This window comes from Barbatula barbatula (assembly GCF_947034865.1).
Source record: "Barbatula barbatula genome assembly, chromosome: 17".
NCBI classification, from domain to species: domain Eukaryota; kingdom Metazoa; phylum Chordata; class Actinopteri; order Cypriniformes; family Nemacheilidae; genus Barbatula; species Barbatula barbatula.
The window spans coordinates 2,733,192-2,754,667 of record NC_136780.1 but is presented as its reverse complement, the minus strand read 5'-3'; the positions used below and the strand labels follow the sequence as shown (position 1 = coordinate 2,754,667).

The window sequence follows — 21,476 nt, the reverse complement described above, 5'->3', positions numbered from 1 at the left end:
CTATAACCGCTGTAAGTTAACGTTCAGTATTACTGTAGCTTTATGTGCTTTGTACTATCATGTTGTATCCCTGGTGAATGAAGTGACTGACACAGAGAGCGCTCTGAATGGAGACCGAGGCCTTTTCTATTAGACCTTGCTATTGCTGCTAAAAAAATCTTGAGTTGTTGAAAAAACAGCTTTTCTGGACTTTCAATTTGTTACACCTGAATTTGTATACCAACATTTTCATTCAATCCAATCGACTTGCCAGTCAGTCTTTTAAGATAATCACTACTAGTCAGACTTTACAAAACTGGGCGTGCTAAGGTATATCATAACAAAGAATGTGGCCATGTAGAGACATTGGCTCTGATTCACAAATGACATGAGATGGATGTCCCCAGTCATAAAACCATAAAAACCCTCTGGATGACACACTGTCTTAAGCAGTTTTGGTGTTGCGACCAAAAACTGGGTCACATTTCTGTGTCGATCCGAAAAAATCAGAGACATCCAGGAAAAAACAACAACAAAATCTGTTTAAGTAAACCACTATACGATGAGGAAAGAAAGTACCCAAATATTTGAGAAGTTGACAAATAAACTGCACGTGTCCTATGGCAGCAAAAAAGTAGAAAAAACTATTAGTGAAAATAAATCTCCCTTATGCAATTTTATAATATAAAAAACAATATGTCATGAATAGTTTGTTTTCTCAATTTCTGCTGTCACACCATAGGACACAATTTACGATTTATCTCTCTAGTACCTGTTGTTGATGGCTCTGTATCTCAATGAAATTGTTAGGGTGCAAATTCACCTGTCACGAGCACTAACAGAGATGGAATGACACACAAAATTGTTGATGCATCATGTTGTCGATGTTTTTGAAAACTCTGTTACTTCTGTGTGATAAAGAAATCTTTGGGAATTTAGATTGATCTGTTCAAAAGTTAAGGTCACTTGAATTAAATGTTTTTCGTGATCTTTAAAAAAACCTTTTGATCTGAAGACATGAAAGACAGGTGGAAAATATTAAATTGTTCTAATTGTGCCAACATATTACAAAACAAGCATTTTTTTCAAAATATGTGTTTTGTGTGATGGTTTTTAAATGGACGTGTTTCTTGCAAATTTAGGCTAAAGTTACTTGGAAAATGCTTAAAAGCAGTTTAAATATACAGTTAAACATTTTTTACAGTAAATTTACAGTATGTTATTGTTTTGATGAGTTTACTATTATTCTAAAAAGTGTAAGAATATTGTATTGAGGTCAGACAAACACACAAGCGTACAGATATTGCACCTATAACACTTGCTGCTCTCCTCCGTCTGGAATTGTTCACAGCTCTGCCTATAACTTCAGAATAATTACATTAAGATGTTAATTCGTCTCAATAATTCTCTAAAATAGACTTCAAAGTAACATGCGTGAATCACCCAGAATCCTTTCATCCCTCTCATGAAGGGGGGAAATGTCTTGAGAGTCTTGCAATGAGCTGTGGATGGGGTGGAGCTAGAGAACTGAATATATACCGGACTGCTTCAGTGAGAATTGGCACAGCGAAAGAAGAGCATCTTCCAGCAAGATTACATCTACTTTGAAAACACAGACAACAAACAAGCAAAACCAACATGTAAGTATCTTGAACATTTTTTGGAAGCGCCTTCTAACATTATTTTATTGTACATTATTTAAATAAGAAACTTTATGAAACCACCCAAAATATGACAGAATAATGTAAGTTTGCACTTGCCACTCTTTTCATTTTCTCTCTTTCTTTTTTTAAGGATGCCTTTTGTGTCAAAGTGCCCATACAACAACGTCTGCACCCTTGGACGCTTCCCAACAGTGAAGCTGCTGGCGGACGACAGCCGTAAAACAGCATGCGGCACATCCATTTGCGGCAAACCTTGCGCCAACCCGTGCGCCGTCCCTTGTGTCAACCCATACGCTAACCCTTGCGTCAACCCATGCAACATGCCTTGGGGAAACCCTTGGGTTAACCCATACGTCACTCCCTGCTCTAACCCATGTGCGAATCCATGTGCGAATCCATGCGCAAACCCATGTGCCAAACCCTGTGCCAACCCCTGTGCCTATCCTTATGCAAACCCGTATGCCAACCCTTGTGCTAATCCTTGTGTAAACCCCTGCTCTAACCCGTGCAACTACATTGCGCCATGCGGTGAATACAGCTCCAAGGAAGTTGTTGTCAAGGATTGTGCCGATGACTGCCTAACCAAGAAAGTCTGCGGAGGCGATGGTAAGTGTTGACTGCAATGCTTTACTGGAAATCTCAAGTTTTACTTTGAATAATAAATTGTTTTACGCTCTTATAATGCATTTGGTATTTTCTGCTCTCAGATCTTAGCCTTCGAGTGTGTAAGGTCGATCTCCTCAAGTGCAGGACTGGACAGAATCGACTGGAGCATCGCACCAACTGTTTCCTGGACGAGCATCTTATCATCCGCAGAGGACAGTGTTTTAACATGTGGATCGATCTGTCACGGCCATTTAATCCAACCTGTGACCAACTTCACCTGGAGCTGAAACTAGGTCAGTTTTTATCCCCATCATGCGTCACATGAAAATGATAAAAAATGGAGACCCTCTTATATCCTGTTTGTGTTTTACAGGCCATGTCCCATCAATCCGGGACGGCACCTATGTGATCATTCCATTAGTGAGCGAGTTCAAGAAAAACTGCTGGGGGGTCAAGATCGTCGAACAGGGACAAAACCGAATCAAACTGTGTGTTAACTCGCTTCCAAGCGCTTGTGTGGGACGTTACACGCTCAACGTTGTGACGCACTGCCAGGGAGGCAGATACACTTCACCGTGCGTCCCTGACAATGATATCTACATGCTGTTCAACCCTTGGTGTAAAGGTATAAAGCATGAGAGAATTGAATGGCCAATGTGGAAAACAATGGTGCAGACTGAATGATTTTGATATACGTTTCTTCACAGAGGACTGTGTGTACCTGGATGATGACTCTGAGAGAGCCGAGTATGTGCTGAGTGACATGGGCAGAATCTTCTATGGAACCAAGCAACAGATTGGGTGCAAAACATGGAACTTTGGTCAAGTAAGAGTCACTAACAAACACAGAAGAAACAATTTTCTGATAAATTGAAACATTTCTTGATCTTTTTCTTTCCCGTTCTTAGTTTGAAGAGGGAATCTTAGGTGCCTGTTTGTATGTGTTGGAGAAGAGTTGTACCCCTTGCTCAGGATGGGGAAACCCCATTACCGTCTCCAGAGTTGTATCTGACATGGTGAGGTCAAAATTCTCCCCCCGATGTCAAAAGGCATCACAAACCCACAGTACAACAAACCAAACTTTCATCCATCTTACCTTCACAGGTTATTGCCAACAAAGAATGCGGTGTGTTGATGGGTAACTGGTCCAACTGCTACGGAGGTGGAATCGCTCCAACAGCCTGGTGTGGCAGTGCTCCCATTCTGAAACAGTACTACAAATGTGGAGGAGTGCCTGTCAAATACGGACAGAGCTTGGCCTTCGCTGGAGTCACTAACACAAGTAAGGGATTTTGCACGAAGGACAAAAACGATGTTATATGTAGTAAAATGTACTTACGTGTTTTTGTCACCCTCTAGTGATGAGATGCTTGGGCATTCCCTGTCGTCCCGTCTCCAACTTCCTGTCTGCTCATGACACTGACGTTGCCTTGACAACTGACATTTATTTAGATGAGAAATTCCAGATGATCGATCACCTGAACCGCGATTCAGTCTGGTAGGATCGTGTTCTTATTGCAACATTATCAATAAAACCTCAAGAGTCTTATTGTCATGTTCATGTTAAAGCAGTCAGTTACAATCCGTTCAGTTAGACCTTAGCAAAAGATGGACGACGAGCCCTTATTCACTTCAACAGCCACAAACATAAATAATTATGGAAATAAACATGACCATAAATGCTAAAATACATGAAGACAAACATGTGCAAGATATGAAAACAATTATGTGCCAAGTAATACAATTTTAATGGAAACTGTTCAGTCTAGACTTGTCCTTATAAAGATAAGATCGTATCAAGTGCATTTGTGATTTTACCAAAAATACTTAAAACTATAGGAACTACCATGTGTGGAATGAGGCCTGGATGACCCGTTCCGACCTGCCTTGTGGTTTTGGAGGTTGGCAGGTGGTGGATTCCACTCCTCAGTTGACTAGTCAGGGATTTTATCGTTGCGGCCCCACGGCTGTCTCAGCCATCCGCAGCGGCCAGGTCTTCCTGAAGCATGACGCTCCCTTCCTGTTCGCTGAGGTATATTTGTTCCTTAATTTGTGTATATTTGGCGCTGGCAGACACAAAACATGCAAAATATATATTTTTACTTTGACCGTTAGGTGAACAACGATAGAGTCTACTGGCAGAGGAAATGCAATGGAACCTTTGGTGTTGTTCATGTTGAGAAGGATGTTGTGGGTCACTGCATCAGCACCAAGGCTGTTGGCTCAGATCAGCGTGTAGATATCACAAACCTCTACAAGCACGCTAAAGGTGAAATTCTACACATACGCAACAAACTCCAACAGATTCTATGCTCTATAATGAAAATCATCTGTGCATTTATCAGGTACGGAGGAAAGGTGCGTTGCTTTGGACACGGCCTGTCGCTACGGCGCTAAACGATGCGCATATCAGCTGCCGTGCGCTGAGGATGTTTCCGTTAAAGTCACCATGCAGGGAGAGGGACCATGTGTGGGCAAGGATGCTGTTCTTTGCATCAATCTGAAAAACAAATGCACCTCAGCTCGTACCCTCACCCTCCACAGCAAAGCAGCGGCCATGTACCACACCGGAGTCCACAGGGCTTTCTTGAAGAAGGACCAGACATGCTTTGAGCTGAAGGCTAGCGAATGTAGGAAACAAACAAAAAATCTAAGTTAAGTGAAAATGTCTGGCTGAAAGTGCAGGAAACATTATTTCTTGTCCCACTATAGGCAAGACTCTGGAATGGACCCTGCGTTACGACGAGTACAAGGAACACCTGGTGGACCACGCTCCTATGACGCTCCATCTCATTGGACACGTGGAGCAAACTAAACAAGTTCTGGCCACCCAGTTCCACTTCAGACTGCGTACCCCCAATCTGGTTCTCGCTGTGAGTTTGTGATTTGGATCTCCTGTATTGTAAGGTGATGCAGGGGTGATTTATTAATAAACTTTGCTTGTGGTTCTTCTCAGCCTGCATGTGATGCCATCATGGGCAAGGAGGTGCCAGTTAAGGTGACTTTCCAGAACCCGTTGCATTGTGCTTTGAGGAATGCCGTGTTCCGTTTTGAGGGTATGGGACTGAAGCATGCCAGAACTGTTTCTTATGGGTAAGCAAATGTTTTGTGAGTTAACAGATAGAAGTAATAGAAATGAATTTGGACTATGCAGGTATAAAGTCATTACTTTTGATTTTTTCTCAGCGAAATCGCAGCCCAGGGCACAGTGTGCCTGACGGAAAAATTTGTCGCCAATCAATGCGGCCCTCAGAAACTTCTGGCATCTCTCGATTGTCCTCAGCTCACGCAGGTGCACGGATGCGCCAACATCATTGTCAAACCCCAATGTTAAAGCAACCATCCCACCAGCCGCAAGAAACGAAACGTCAAGTCACATGGAAGAGAAAGTCCTAATGATCACATGTACGTCTTAACAAACCTTTCAAGCTTATAGAATGTTTTATGCCAGGAAGAGTTTTTTCTTCCTGACTATCTTTTTCTTTTAAAATTGCATTTTGGGACACACAACTTGTGTTATAATCATCATAATCTACTTTAATGTTTTCTTTATTTGTTGGATTTTATCAAGCCAACAATTTACTTATTTGATTGAAAACCCAATGATTCCCATTTTCTGGTAATGGTTATTCTGTCCTCTGCGTAGCCTCAGCTCTAATAAAAGATTTCAAGCATACTAAATCATGTGTCTGTTTGTCATTTGCAAAATAATATTTAAGGTAAGAAATTGTTTAAAATGTTAAATTATTTGCACAAAGATAAAGTACATTAAACCCACGAAGACTAAAACTCTGGACATCACAACACATTTCTTTGCTCCGATGAGCACAGAGAAAGACATTTGGGAAAAAGTTAACAATTTTCAGTTCTGGGACATCATTCACCATAGTAAGAATAAAAATAATTTATTTTTTTGTTCTGTTGAACGCAAAATTAGATATTATGTAGAATTTAGGAAAATAAACAGTTCTGGGGCACCTTTGACTGCCATTTAATTTGTCCTTTTATGCTATAGTCAATGATGAAACTGAAAATTCACTAACATTATTCCAAATATATCTTTCTCTGTGTTCATCAGAACAAAGTTATTCATACAGGTATGAAATTACACGAGGGTGACTAAATGATGACAGTATGTATGTATGTATGTATGTATGTATGTATGTGTATATATATATATATGTATGTATATATATGTATATATATATATATACACAGTATATGTATATATATATATATATATATATATATATATATATATATATATATATATATATATACACACAGTATATGTATATATTTCTTTTTTTTTCTTTCCCTAGTTTATGTATAGACTTCTGTCATTGGTTTTCCGAAACATTTACAATGCAGAACATTAGTTAGCTGGCATAAAAAGATAATATAAACATTTCAAATCGGGTAAAGCAACACATCTTTAAGGAATGATTCCAAGTTTAGTGTTAAAACGATACACAATTATTTGACATTTAAGTCTACTGTTCGGTATCAGCGGTCTCCAAAATCCATCCAGTTAACCAGGTGAATGAACTGCGTTCATCAGTGCATTGTTTTCATCCCTGAGGAAGATCCTGTGGTTTTGGTCTAAATCCAGTTATAAAATAAATCCAGTTCAGAGCACGGGAGTAGAAATTTACATAATAAATCCACGGTTACAAATGACGCGCTGAACTTCGTTTCCTTCTTTTTAAAATTCTTCATGTTGAGCAGGACGGAAAACATAAATATTTTAGTGTCTTATGTGTTGAAAAAAGGCCCAAGAATCACAAGCATGAAGGAAACTTCAATGAGGCCACAAGATCCTAAAGACTGTTTGTCTGATGGAGACTCGGTCTCAGGATTGGTCTGATGGTAAGATGACTCGCTGCTCATCAATTCTTTTTTCCTGCGAGCGGATGATGAGACTGAAGAAGTCTTCGTCTGGGACTGTGGGGCCTCTGGTTGGAGGAGGTGGAGGAGCACATCTCTGATCATCTAGTCTGGATCCCTGCGCGAGAGAAACCACAAACTTCAACAACCCAACAATTTGATGATCCCCTTGTCTGTCTGGGATACCAACCTGGCACTTAATTAGCATATCGAAGAAGTCTTCAACTGGTTCTGTGCTGTCCGCAGAGGCCATGAGTTTGCTGAGAACATTCTGACTGTGGCACTGGTCCAGCCGCAGACCCGGCAGATCGCCCACACTGGCTCGCTGCTCCTCTAGTCGGCGACTTTGCGTGCTCACCAGCAGGTCCAGAAAATGCTCCGGATGTGCCGACTCGTCCGCTGCAGACTCGGAAATAGCTGAATGAGGAAAAAAACAGCACAATTTGGCTCAAATCGCACAAGAAATTTGGGAAGTATAGGCTTTGTTGTGTTCAAATAAACAAAACATATCTGTCTAGTGTTTCTTTGGACAATTTAATGCCAAATTCTTACATATTGTAGCTATAAATTGTAACAAGATTCTTATTTTTCTGACAATAACTTAATTACTGATAACTTTTGTTGAAATATACATGATTTGCAGTCCAGATGACTCAAAAATAGTTTTTACATCAAAACAAGACAAAGTCATATGTGTGATCCTGAACAAAAAAACAAGTCAAATCAGAGTCACATTTGGTGTCTATTTCAGTGGCATTAAATTAGTTACACTACACTTTCTTTTTTAGTATTTTTGTCTTGTTTTCCAGAAAAAATGGCTGAACGTTATTGAACCAAGATGCATTATTGATTATTGAACTCGATAAGCAAAATGACCTAAGAAAATAAGTCTTGTTTAAAGACAATAAATATGAAATTTCAGTGAATTTGTGCTTAAAACAAGCAATAAAGTCTGCCAACGAGGTAAGAGAAATAATCTTGAATTGAAAAAAATCAACCTTAATTCAAGATTCTTTTTCTTACCCCACTAGCAGATTTTTTTGCTTGTTTTAAGCAAACATTCCCTGAAATTTCATATTTGTTGTCTAAAAACAAGAAAATGCATCTTGCTTAAAGAATCTTTAGACATTTGTACTGGAAAACAAGATGTCAAAATGTTGTTTTTTGCATAATAATCAAAAATCCTTTGACATTCTCTCATCCTTCAAGCACGTGAACCTGTTTTTATCTAAAGCAGGGAAAACAGCAGCACAGGTAAGACAAAAAGGTCACAATCTACATTGTTTCGTACTTCTTCAATAGTTCACACACAGTACAGGTGAATTCACATGACATCCCTTCTAATTTGCATAAATGTCCATTCTGTTCACCTGAATCACACCACTACAATTAAGGTGACTAACTTCCGGTTGTTTTGCAATTATAAATCACTTTCAATACAAGCCCATACATTAACATCTTCACAAAATGACCATAGATTATAGCACAGGTCTGAATAGTAAGGGTAGACGGGACTGACTCACTTTTCCTCATTGCTATGGGTGGGGTTTCACAGGGAGAGGAGGGGACGGCAACGGCTAAAGAGCACCTTTGGTCTTCCATGCGGTGGCCTTGGAAGCGGCTTAGAAGATCGAAAAAGCCATCGTCGCCCAGAGTGTCTGGTGCATGCTACGGAGAACAGGCTTTTAAAGATGCAGCACCAACATGCAGATATTGAGCGAACTGTAAAGCGTTTTTTACGTTAAAATACTTTATCTTGTAATGTGAATAAAGAGCTTTGTAGGTTGATGCAAGTAGAACTATGTTTATAACGGTATACTGTATTGTACCTGTGCATCCATAGGAGCCGATGGTGTCTCACCACTGTATTTTTCTGTTGGCGTACCGGAGCTCGACCCATTCATCTTGTGTTTCTTCCTGCTGAAGCGTTTGATGAAGTACAGTTTGGATGACGTCTTGGCTATGGATGATTTAGTAGGGGTTCTGGTTTGCTGGGGGGCTGTATTCTCCTCACAGGACTGTCCCTGAAATGTGCAAAATGTGAATGTAAGCAAAGGGTGTGACACAATTTTATTATTCCATATTCTTATGCCAATAAAGTCAATTTTAGTTGACTGACTTTGTGTATCTTTTGTGTGTTTAATGTCTCACCGTATTTTTGTCAGCGCTGAGTTTCATGAGCTCCATGTTCTCCATGCTGGGTCTCCTGCCACCTCTGGATCTTTCATCTACAGAACCAGTCAGAAACAAACTATTAACATAAAGAAGCGCTTTTTAGGATATGATATATTGAAAAAAACTTTCAAGCCGAAAGTAACGTTTCATTTAACGTTATCAAAGACAGTAGAAGTAGGAAGTTGATGTCATTATACTTAAGACCAGCAGGTGCCACTGTCACCAAAAAATAAACTTGGTTATTGCGACTTGTAAATCACATGGTTAAAAGTTGTGCGAGTATCAAATTATGTTTACAAATCTAGTGAAAAATGTTGAAAATGACTTTGGAACATTTGAAGTGCCCCTTATTTAAAATGCTCAAATCAGACGATTCATGTTTTGATCTCGAAATTTCATTGAAGAGTTTGTGTTTAAGGGAAGGTTGGGGTTAGATTAGGATTAGAGTTGAGGTTTATTTAATGATAAATAGTAAAAATGTGTTCTTGGATCTGTGTGGTTTACCAGGTAGACTGTTGTCACAAGGAAGGGTCTCGATGAAAGAGCTGTTTGGGCTCGAGCTTTGTTTAAGACCCAAAACCAGCTGGAGATCCGATACGTTCATTGTCGCCGTCAGCTCTCCACTGCGGTCTCCAATCTGGCAAACACATACACAAAAAAGCAAAACTAAAACAAACAAACACATCATTGAAAGTGATATCAAGATAACATAAACACACTGGATTCACACTGCACGCAGAGGCCTCATTTAAACCCCTAAACAGAGAAGCATCAAAACATTTCCTGCGCAGAGAGGAAGAAATCTGTCCGTCTTATCTCTCATATAGTCACACACGTACACACACATTTGTTTCACTGTATTAGTAAAGGCTGTTTGTAGAAGACGTTTGCTTATTAATCTCAAGAAATATAGTTTGGTTGTCATGATATTTCACTCGGTTAGTACACGTTGTTATGACATATGGCCGTCACACGCACAAACCTCTTTTGAGATCTCCAGATGTTTCTGGGCAAAGCTCATGGCCTGTTCGTGGTTCCCTAGTGCCGTGTAGGCGTTCCCTAAACTCCAGCAGGCTCTTCCTTCACCAATCCTACACGCATCCAACAGCAAGACGATTACACAGTTAAATACTTTCTACCCACAATGCATTCTGATTTTGAGTGTACAGCCAATGTACATTGATCGAATGTGCGTTTACACACTTGTGTTTGTCATTGTTGACACTTATTTTCTACTTTTTGAGAAAAAGCGGATTCAATTAATGTTTTATATATATATATATAACAGTGTTTTATTTAATAAATATATCAAGTAATTTTATTAACACAATAAATGTAATCGTAAATAAACGTGGCAAACATTTGTTTTGTTCTCTTTAATAAAACCTTTTACATTAAATGCGACAAATAATGTCAAAATGAACTTCACCGTTTTACAAAACAACCCATAAAGCCACACAGGTGTAATATAAGTTATAACAGTACTGTCAGACGCAGGATATTTTACATCAGTGTCCGAGATTGTTCACTCATTTTCATTCACTTCTTCCCCTACAGTGGACTATTTAGCATTCTCTATATAGGGGAATAGTGCAAGAGTGAACACGTGAGCGAATTCAGATGCATCTTCTGTCTCTTTTATTAGCATTTATTTTAATTATTTTATGATGAACTCCTCCCATTGCCAATAGCTTACAATTACAACCAAAAACAAAGGCATATACAAATAAATGAGATGACAAATCCTTACTTATTTGAAAAAAGCGTCAGTATACCTGTCCTTTAAATCCTGAGCTATGGTGAGATGTTTGAGGTGATAGTCTATAGCTCTCTCATAGTCCTGCAGTAAAGTGTAAGTGTTTCCCAGACTGTAACAGGCCTGAGCTTCCACAGCTCGATCCTTCAGCTGCCGGGCCAACTGAAGAGTCCGTCTGTCAGACAAACAAACAAACTTTGAAAATACTACGGTAGTGGTATTATGGAAAACCAAATATAGGTTAGTTGTCGACAATTACAATATTGTGGGTTTGTAGCCCTCTAGTGGCCAAAAGAGACACAAAATACCCTAGTCTACTTTAATATGAACTATGGTAACGTTCAAAAGGACTGTTCCTATGGTTTAATATAGTAGATCCTACTACAGTATTTTCCATACGGGATTTCACATGATATATTTTAAATTTGTACATATATGTGTGAAATTTTAATGGGATGCAGCTGAACCAAAATCATCACTTCTAATTCAAAGTTCAACCACAATTCAAATAAATGGTGCTATATGGAGCTTCGGCCTAGAAGTTAACTCACCGAAGTGAACCGCAGGTTCCTATCCAGCTCACGTTATGCCAGATACACTTTCTACCCGCCGTTTCCTGTGTAACTATAGGCCTGTCTTTGGTACCTTGACTTAATATATCGCTGCTGTTCTTTTGAAACCTCCATATTTTAAATCATTATAATTATACACCCTGTATATTTGTCACTGATATGATATCTGATATCTAATCAACACAATATGTTTAATCACTTAATGTTTTTTCCATCTCCAGGAAAACTGTGAATCTGGCCATCCGAGGTTTCGGAAGCACAGCGATGATATGCTCAAATAACTGTAAATAATTGAAAACAACTGAAACAGTTATAAACTTACTTGTAATGTTCAGCTGCGACCTCAAACTGCCCGAGGAATATGTATGCATTTCCAAGGTTACAGTACGCTCTCCTCTCCGCCGCCCTGTCTCCAAACTCCTTCGCAATAAGGAGACGCTGTGAAAATAAAATATACATTTTATCAAATCCTAATGATGCACATTTAGAAACAAGACTAGTTTCATAATCTAGGTTTTCAAGATAAACTACTCTTTGATTCTTTATTATTGTACTATTTTAAAATGTATAAAATGCAGTTGTTATAATAATTATTGTACAATAATATTTGTTCAGCCGTTTATTGACTGTCAAACAGTCAATAATCTAGGTTTTCAAGATAAACTACTCTTTGATTCTTTATTATTGTACTATTTTAAAATGTATTTAAAATGCAGTTGTTATAATAATTATTGTACAATAATATTTGTTCTGCCGTTTATTGACTGTCAAACAAACGCAGCAGGGAAATACCTGCTCATGTGCAAGAACAGCTTCCTGGAAGTTTCCCAGCAAATAATGCGAATTGCCAAGGTTACCATAGGTCCTGCCCTGCGCCGCTCTGTCACATAACTCCTTAACAAGGGCCAGATTCGCTCTTCACACCGAGAAGTAGAACATAGAGGAGATTTAGAGGACCAGTTAGGCAATGCTTAAATAACAGTCCTTATACGTTGTTTTTCCATACAATGAAAGTAAATGGTGACGGAGTTACAGAAAAGACACATGGGATCAAATGTAAAAACACAAGAACATGTGATGATGACATGATTCACACAAAAATGTTCCAAAGAATTTAGTTTTTTGTGTTTCTTTTCCGTAAGTGCAAGTTTGAAACAACATTGCAGGGAGAAAGTGATCACACGATTGGCTTAAGATGGACAAAACATTGAGTGTCGACTTGCTTTGTCTGCCTCAACACAAACTCACTCGTAATACTCCGTGGCTTTCTTCAGAGCAATGCGTGCCTCCTCCGGAAAATCTCCAGGGTCCATACCACTCCAGCATATGTTCTTCCCTTTGGCGTGGTAAACATTCCCATAATTATACAGAGCCCGAGCCTGCCCCACCTACAAAAACCACACGCAGAAATACAGACAACCCGCACAGCAGTCAACCCCCGGAAAACTTCACAGATGACATATGTGCATTTAATAGATGCTTTTAACCAAAGCGACTTACATTGCATTATACTATACATTCGTTTCTAAGCATGTGCAATCCCTGGGATCGAACCCATGACCTTGGATTTTTATACATTTGAGTCTGATTTTACACACTCACCTTATCATGAAGCATTCTGGAAATGTCCAGGTGTCTTTGGCAACAAACCGCTGCCTCATCATAGCGACCCAGAACCTTTAAAGTATTTCCGAGGTTACCACTAGCTTTAGCCTCTCCCAGCTGATCTCCAATGGTTCTTAAGAGTGCAAATAACAGCATTTACACAGAGGTTCATATACACCATCTATAAACTCTGAGAACATTGCTGAATCAGACCTGGTCAGGGTGAGGTCATGCCGATGATATTCAAGCGCTTTGTTATAGTCGTGCAGGTGAAAGTAGGCGTTGCCCAGTTGACTGTAGATGGCGCTCAAGATCTGCAGGTCTTCAGTGCCCACCTGGATGGCCGATTCGAAAAACGACACACCTGCACTGTAATCACCTACTTTGCATAAGCGCTCACCTTCCAGGGCCAGCTCTAGACATGAGGCCTCCATCCTACAGGGGGCAGAACAGAGAGTAAAAACAAAGAATAAACACGATAACATGTGGAGTATGGCTTTGTTAGTCCTCGCGATAAACGCAAAAGACTGACTGTAGAAAAAATATAAGTGTATGCAACACTGGCTCGTGCATTTTTTACAACAGCGTCAAAAGTTTACATTTAGGCATTTGGCAGACACTTTTATCCAAAGCGACATACATCGCATTATCCTATACATTTATACACAGGTTTCTGTAATCGAACCCACAACCTTAAAAATATAAGTGTATGCAACACTGGCTCGTGCATTTTTGACAACAGCACCGTCATATTGGGGAGGGCGAATGCTCTTACCGCTGAGCTACAGGAAAGAGTAATATATGCGTAATATACAGAAACACATATACTGTAAGTGAATGAGGAAGCTGCATTTTATTATGATAAAAGCACAATGTTTAAATTTCTCAACCAATAATTATTTTTTTAAAGGAATTGTAAAACCTCAAGCTTTCAAGCTTGAGCATTGAAACCAACACGCTTTTTTCCTGAATTTTCTACTTATAGGTAGGTGTTTAGGTGAAATTATCATTTTTGTTTACATTTAGCAGACGCTTTCATCCAAAGCGACTTACAGATGAGGTAAACAATTATTCTGTGAACTAATAACATATTTATCCAAAAGTTCAGCCATAAATATTTTTATTTTGCATTTATTTGCAGAAAATGAAACAGAAAAGATGCTCTGTATTTTGACACACCTCAACATTTTTTTTTATTTCAAAGATTATTTTTTTAATGTGATAAACTGGATTTCTATCACAGTTTTCATGCGTCTTGTCATGCTGTCAGTCTTTCACATTGCTGTTGGATGACTTTATGTCCCTCCTGAGGTTTGAATTCATTTGAATGGAATGGCCACAATACATCTAGGAATGATGATTAAATGAAGTACTGTAAATAAAAAAACTAAGTATTAAAACCAATAAACAAAGATATTGGAAAGAAAAAGTACAGTGTCAATAAAGCAACAGGAAAGTATAGAAAATCGCATCGAGATGTTCAAGCGGGGAAAGCAAATTTACATCAAAGGCTCTTGTCAACACAAGTTCAAAGAATTCGAAATGAACATAAAATGACTTCAAGCAAAACTGAACGCTGTAGGCCTTCCAAAGATTTTGTCACTTTCAAAGGAACGCAAACACTCCATCTATACACAGTAAATTGTATATAATGTATTCAACACTTTTTGTCAGTCGTGGTGCTGTGCACAATCACACACAAACACACACAGCGGTTTCAGCATCCGATCAGCTCATAAGAGAACACACTGACACTATGATTTAGTTTACTTGTTAATTAAGTCTGAAAATCAACCTCACACAGAGCGTGTTTGACATTTAACAGATAAATATGTGAAATGGGAATCTGAAAAGGAAACTTTACTGTCTTCTTAAAAAACAAACAACTGACAAAACGTCTTTCTATTTTTGAAGACCATAAATTGCGTTTGAACAATTTCCAGAAATAATACGTAAATTACATTTAACAACAATCATAAAAGTTGTAAATGTATATAAGCCTAAACATTTCACCTTTATACACCAGAATATTGTCAAGGGTCCACTTCTTTTGATTGGGTCTAGCCCCTAGCAACCACCTAAAACACCCTAGCAACAGCAAAGTACTGCACTAAAAACATCATCCGAACAGCAAAACAATTACCACCATTTCCAACAACTGTCAAGAACCTCTCAAGACAAACGCTTTACCTTTTATTCTTTTTCTTTTTGTGACATCTAAAGCACTGTCTAAAGACAGACATCTCGATCTTTCTGATGACTTTCTCTCCTCGGCCGTGATGGAGATGTCCTTTAATTCTCCATGGGGTACAGCGTGAAAGCCACAGCTTTGTCTCCTTAACGGTAATACACATTACGATCTGACTGTCCACTTCCAAAAGAAGTCCAAATCCAAAATAACCCCCCTTTGAGAGACCTGTCACAACCTCCGCCGTGCCACGGCTTAACCAACTGAGTCTTTAGCGACAAGAAAACTCTGTTGACATCCAGCGGAAGGTAACACATGCACGAAAGGGAAGCTTAGCTAAAACATGCCCGTGTCATCTCCGGACACCTGATGGCAGGTGTCAATTCCAATTACGGGTGACACAAGAGAGATTATCATACATAGAGGCAGACTGAGCTATTGTTATACGCTCAGTCTCTGAACCAAGAGGTATGTATATAAACTTGCTTAGTACACTTGAATATATTTTAACTTTATTACGTCAAATCCACAAGTGTATGGCCACATTTGTGCTTGGTGAACTTGACAGAAGCAGTCATGCAAGGCCATACTGGGAAAATCCATTAGACGGGGATAAATCCTGCGCTTTGGTCCGAATGTCCTCAGCAGAGGGTTGACACGTGTTCCACCTCAGTAAAAAAGAACCAATAGCTTTTCTCCACTGATTTATTTCCACCATGTACTAACTCATGCTTCCCATGACATCATGAGACATCAGTTAATTGATACTCACTGAAACAGCAGGACATATGAGGCTGTGTGTCGTAGAGCTTGTTTCTGAAACCTTAACATGACTTTCATTCCTCAGTGGAACAGAAAAGATGCTAGGCAGAACAACAGATGGCTGGACGTAAGTTTGTATGACTGAATTATCTTTAGTTGAACAACTTTATATTCAAATGAATACAATGTGATTCTAATGCTAAATGTCAATAGTTGGCACATTGATAACTTGTCATTGGTTGGTTCTTGTCACAAGACGTGAGAATCAATGAGATTAAAGTTAAAGAAACAGTTCACCCAAATATGAAAATCTGTCATCGTTTACTCACCCTCGAGTTGTTTCAAATCCGTATACATTTCTTTGATCTGTAGAACACGGAGAATATTTGGAAGAACGCTTACAAACAGTTCTTGGCCACCATAGTAGGAAAAATGACCCCAAAGTGCCCCAGAACGGTTTGCTTTCCTACATTCTTCAAAAGATTTTCTTTTCTTTTTTGTTCATCAGAAAAAAATATTTTTCTCACAGATTTATAACAACTTTAGTAAACGAAGACGGAATTTTCATTTTGCGTGAACTGTTCCTTTAAAGTTATCAATGTGCCACTTTATTTGGACCACTGAAATTCAATTTCGCTACATGAACTCAAAATACGAATAGTTTTTTCTCACAAACCTCACAAACTTGTTTATGTTTTTTAACACAAAGGTAACATGACAGATTTATGATATAAGATTATATGTTTGTGTTCAATTTAAGAAAGTCTAGGACGGCAAAGTGTATTATAAGAGAATTCGAATCATTACTTATTCCACCTGAAGCAGCATGACATCATTTTACATACACTTTTTAACAAACATAGACAACGAAATATCAAATATTTTTGATTCTGTCATAAATCCCCTTTGAAGAACCTTAATAAAACAAACTGTATGGACTGCTTTGAGGTTTGTCCTTTTCAGAGCATGCCAGTCCATGGCTATTTAAAGAGATCGTTTGCCCCAAAATGAAAATATATACAGTATAAAGCAATTTTCAGTTCTGTGGCACAATTGACTACCATATGAAAAATTATTGTAAAAAACATTTGTATTTTGAGGAATTTTGGAAAGCAAACAGCTCTGGGGCACCTTAGGCTATCATTTTAAAACCAATAATCTTCCGGAAATTTGAGTTTCTGCAATTCTTCCTAATATCAAAGTATTGTTTGACGTAACAACTTGGGGATGGGGTAAGTCATAACATCCTTTTCAATTTTGGATGAAGAAACACATTTTCTGGAAATGCTGCTTTCCACAGAAGAAAGAGAGTCATATGGGTGTAGAACAACACAAGGGGGACTGAATGATGACGGAATCTTCTTAAGTATCTTTAATTTTCCTTGTTGAAGCATTAACCATCGACCCTTGAGCAATACAAGAAACACAACGGTGACAACAAATGATGACCCTCCACTTTAATCTTTAAACACGTCTATTAAAAATTTACACCGAGGAGATCTCTCAACTAACCCGAGCCATCATCCCACAGGCCCTGTATTACATTTCAACCCGGTTTATCTGAAGGAAAAACAAAGGGCCCTCGGTAAACCGCCTATCAAAGAAAGATCAAATTTATTGCTAACAAAAACACATTTATCTTTTAGGTTATTTTGTCTTAGACAGGTTTAAAAACACTTCATAAGCACTAACAACGAGATAATATAGCAAAGAGAAGCGAAGCGGTAACAAAGATTATAACTAAACTGTTTGCGTACAACAAAGCAAGACAAGAATTCTCTCCTACCTGGAACGGACATGAAACGTTTGCTCCTCGTCTTTTGCGATCACATCCATTTAAACGCATAGTAAGAATCGACTTTTAAAACAAAACACAATAGCAAAGACTAAGAAGATTCAGAAATAAATGAAGGACTGTTAGGATTTTAAACAAAGAACAAACATAAACACAGAGTGCAGATGGTCGTGTTTTCAGCTTGTTTGAGACACTGCATCTGACAGGCGGTGACGGTAAAGAAATATCTATAAGAAACATGAGCCGGCCTCCACCACACACACACGAGGTGTAAGTATCTCATGATCTCACTGGGAAAACAGACATGGACCGAATCATCACACGCTACATACTCATTCAGTTTTAAAATGTACAATGAAACATCTTGTGGGCGGCTGAACATAAGGAAGTCTTTTGACCTCCTCGTGAGCAACCATCCTTGCATCAAAAGACTCTATTTGCGGAATGGAAACTTAATTTTGTTAACTTATTTTTAGTGAACGTAACACAGGCATCTCCCAACGCTAGGAATGAGGAAAGCCACGTTCAGTTAAACGAAGAATGAAACTAAGCTTGTCGTCACATCACAGATACAGACCTTTCCCAAAATTTCAGAAATGCAATTCGACCACATTTTTGAGATACTTCACAAAGGAGGAATGCTTCACATTTGCATATGTCCTAGTATATTCCGAGGGTTATAAAGCGGTGTGGTGAATTTTTGTCATTTGTATGTAAAGAGTCATTATTTGCTGAAAACCTTTCTCTCTGCCCAAGCTCAAATTCAACGGATTTCCAACAACTTCAGTCTTATCCACACAAACCAACATTCAACATTCTAATACACGCAATGCTTTGTGAAACAATATAAACAAAACACACTTTTTTGATATGATTTGACAATACTTGGGACAACATTCGAGCAAAATGCCGTGATTCTTTGTGTCTCGGTTCCCTCGCTGCACCATCAAACCCAAGCCTTGTTCCGTAAGTTTATCCATTACGAAAATCAACCTCGGATTGACTAAATAAATTGCTGGTTCTTAGTCATACACATGGTAAACAATCTGCCAAAAAACATGGACACTACACAGTTTTTATAATATAACAACGGCTCATTCGACTAAGGGATAATGGGCATACACTGTTATACACCCTTTCTAAATGTCTCTGTCAGTTTTTCAATGCAAAGGCAAACGGGGAACATTTGACCACATTCCCGTAACCCAGTTCTCTTTTTACTCCACTGACCGTTACAAAACAGCGCTGAGTCACATACTGCAGGGTCAGTCAGAGCAACAATGTATTTTCCAGATTAAAAAGTCAAACCGCAACAGAATAAAACACAGACGTTTGTGCTGTAAATGACTGCGATTCATTAAATCCTTCATTACGTAACTGGCAGTGTCGTGTAGACACAAGGGCTGCTGTGTCCCGTCTGTTAGTCGGATCTTATCCAGGTGTTCCTCATAAACACAGGGAACACAGGGAACTGGTTTCAATAAGTGGAAGAATAACACTGAAATTCTGCTTTTCATAAAGTAAAGATGTTGATATTTTGAATGCATTGTGGCATTATTTTCAAGCAACCTTCTCTTCAATTCCAATTTCTTTTGAGCATCCTGATATTTCACTTAAGGAGATTGTTTTTCATTCTTAATAAAGATTAACATTACATTACAATTACTGTAACACAATACTGTTTGGACCATTTTTATTAAAATGAACATAAATACAAATAACACATTTGCTGTATTCCATACTGTCATTTTTTTGGACCATTTTTATAACAAATTCTGTATCAATTGTGCTACATTTGAATATATTACATCACACTGCTGTACTTTTATACTAGTTCAAGTATACAAATATAATGTCTGCAAACTAAACAATACGGCTACACCTGAATGCAATACATAAATAATACAACCGCACAACAATTAAATAAACAAATGCAAAACAATCATAAAAATAATGTCACAATGCAAAACATCATAATGTTAATAAATCATTTTATTACATCAAAATATGTTTATTTCGGAGTGAAATGTGACCTGTGGGCCTTCATCTTGGCACGTCTCGTGAAATTCATTCCTTTAAATTCCTCAAGTGATACAAAGTAGAAGCAGATGAAATACAACTACAATGTTGTTACATTGTTTATACAGATGTTCATGTATCAAACACTGACGTGTCTTTATGATAAATAACAGACATCAATTGTTACTGTACTAAAGAGAATCCCTGAACGACCAACTCAACAAAACCAGCACGAATAAAGAAGTTCGTGCGCATCAGTGGTAAACGCCTTTGGCAAAGCTGCTTGTGTACAAAAACAGAAAGGAATCAAATAAATCTAACTCATACCTCATACACTGTCAGATCTGTACAGTCTTGACTCTATAATCGCGTCACATGTCCGATAGTTGGAGAGTTTGTGGTTTACGAAGAAGCATCGGTAAACTTTCTTTAGTCGCACTCCGCCATGTTTTCTCAAGACACTTTTCTCTCCTAACTTTCTTTTAGGAAAAGAGGAAAGCGTGTCTGGTTTGACGCACCAATCATTACGCAGGAGGTTATGATAGCCACGCCCATGATGTCTGATTCGTGAACGAATGGTTCTTTCGAGTCGATTCTTTTAAACGACTCTATCGAATCGATTCGCAACGCGCCACATGAATGTGAGGAGTTATTTTTTTTTGTAAAACTGTGAGCAAACATTTACTAGGTGAACATTTTCATATCCTTAAAAGCTATGCGTATCGTGCCAGAAAGAGATGCGTTTTACGCCGCGTTTAGCATTTATATCCGATAGTCGGTCGGCGTCCTGTCATTTTTCTATTGTAGAAAAGAAAAACAGACATTTAGGACATTAAAAGGAAAATGTCAGCACTTAAACTCATTACCAAGGTAAAGCAAACTGGTATAGGCTACATGTACACGTCGCCAGCACGTATGGAAAAAATCTGCTCAAGTGTACGCAACCATTGACCCCACATTCATAGAAAAATGTAAGCACATCAATTATGAAAAGGCTAAAGGCGGATGGACTGTACCTAAGTGCACAATTGAAGGAAAAATATATCCATTACACAGATCCAAGAACACAAAATTGGCTACTATTTTCATCTCTGTTATATGCTCTGGTAATTGTACCTATTATTCTCAAAGAACAGACATAACAGCAAAACATTTGCAATCAAACAAACAAAAAAAAAACTAAAAGATAAACTGATAAATGTACTGCTGAACAAACTTACAGTATAATTCAGTACAGTGTGTTTACAAGGTGTTTTGTATTTTACAGCCTTTTGAAAATTAATTTCTATATGGAGTTCTTCACTACAATAAAGCACACATTGACGCAAAACCACAGCTAAACATAAAACATACCGTCCTTATAGCTCTCACTGTGACTCACTTTAACAATCTTTTAATTCGTCTAAATACTGTAGATAAATATATACATTATAAAAATGGTATACAAACACTGGGAGCAGATCTGCTC

At 38.3% G+C, this 21,476-nt stretch overlaps 2 protein-coding genes across 5 annotated transcripts; one reads left to right on the top strand and one right to left on the bottom strand.

The window, feature by feature from the left end:
- Positions 1 to 1,774: 1,774 nt before the first annotated feature.
- On the top strand, positions 1,775 to 5,583 carry tgm1l2 (transglutaminase 1 like 2; the record flags this gene model as incomplete). The annotated part of the gene is made up of 13 exons (XM_079478252.1): positions 1,775 to 2,249; positions 2,351 to 2,542; positions 2,623 to 2,874; positions 2,957 to 3,075; positions 3,158 to 3,265; positions 3,354 to 3,531; positions 3,609 to 3,747; positions 4,089 to 4,281; positions 4,365 to 4,518; positions 4,595 to 4,879; positions 4,962 to 5,122; positions 5,206 to 5,342; positions 5,436 to 5,583. 13 exons carry the CDS (start codon positions 1,775 to 1,777, stop codon positions 5,581 to 5,583), a joined length of 2,541 nt encoding a protein of 846 aa, XP_079334378.1.
- Positions 5,584 to 5,944: 361 nt separating this feature from the next.
- On the bottom strand, positions 5,945 to 20,513 carry gpsm2l (G protein signaling modulator 2, like). Of its 4 annotated transcripts, none has more exons than XM_079478093.1 (14): positions 20,336 to 20,513; positions 13,458 to 13,679; positions 13,242 to 13,377; positions 12,888 to 13,027; positions 12,432 to 12,555; positions 11,962 to 12,077; positions 11,087 to 11,242; positions 10,294 to 10,402; positions 9,816 to 9,948; positions 9,288 to 9,364; positions 8,966 to 9,160; positions 8,660 to 8,804; positions 7,327 to 7,553; positions 5,945 to 7,254 (listed from the first exon to the last, which is right to left on the bottom strand). In XM_079478093.1, the coding sequence occupies exons 1-14, from the start codon at positions 20,338 to 20,340 to the stop codon at positions 7,102 to 7,104; spliced, it is 1,938 nt and encodes a 645-aa protein (XP_079334219.1). In that variant the 5' UTR covers positions 20,341 to 20,513; the 3' UTR covers positions 5,945 to 7,101. The 4 variants fall into 4 exon arrangements, with proteins under 4 accessions (XP_079334219.1, XP_079334220.1, XP_079334218.1 ...); XM_079478094.1 differs by lacking the exon at positions 20,336 to 20,513 and adding an exon at positions 19,220 to 19,437 and having other exon boundaries at positions 6,566 to 7,254; XM_079478092.1 differs by lacking the exon at positions 20,336 to 20,513 and adding an exon at positions 17,981 to 18,340 and having other exon boundaries at positions 6,566 to 7,254.
- Positions 20,514 to 21,476: the final 963 nt, after the last annotated feature.

What these genes read in the sequence shown, in the direction of transcription:
- gpsm2l (XM_079478091.1), bottom strand. Translation starts at nt 15,598, where the DNA reads ATGTGTATTACCGTTAAGGAGACAAAGCTGTGGCTTTCACGCTGTACC. An exon ending in CATGACCTCACCCTGACCAG is followed by an intron (nt 13,378 to 13,457) that starts GTCTGATTCAGC and finishes TGCACTCTTAAG; the next exon opens with AACCATTGGAGATCAGCTGG. An exon ending in CCAGAATGCTTCATGATAAG is followed by an intron (nt 13,028 to 13,241) that starts GTGAGTGTGTAA and finishes TGGTTTTTGTAG; the next exon opens with GTGGGGCAGGCTCGGGCTCT.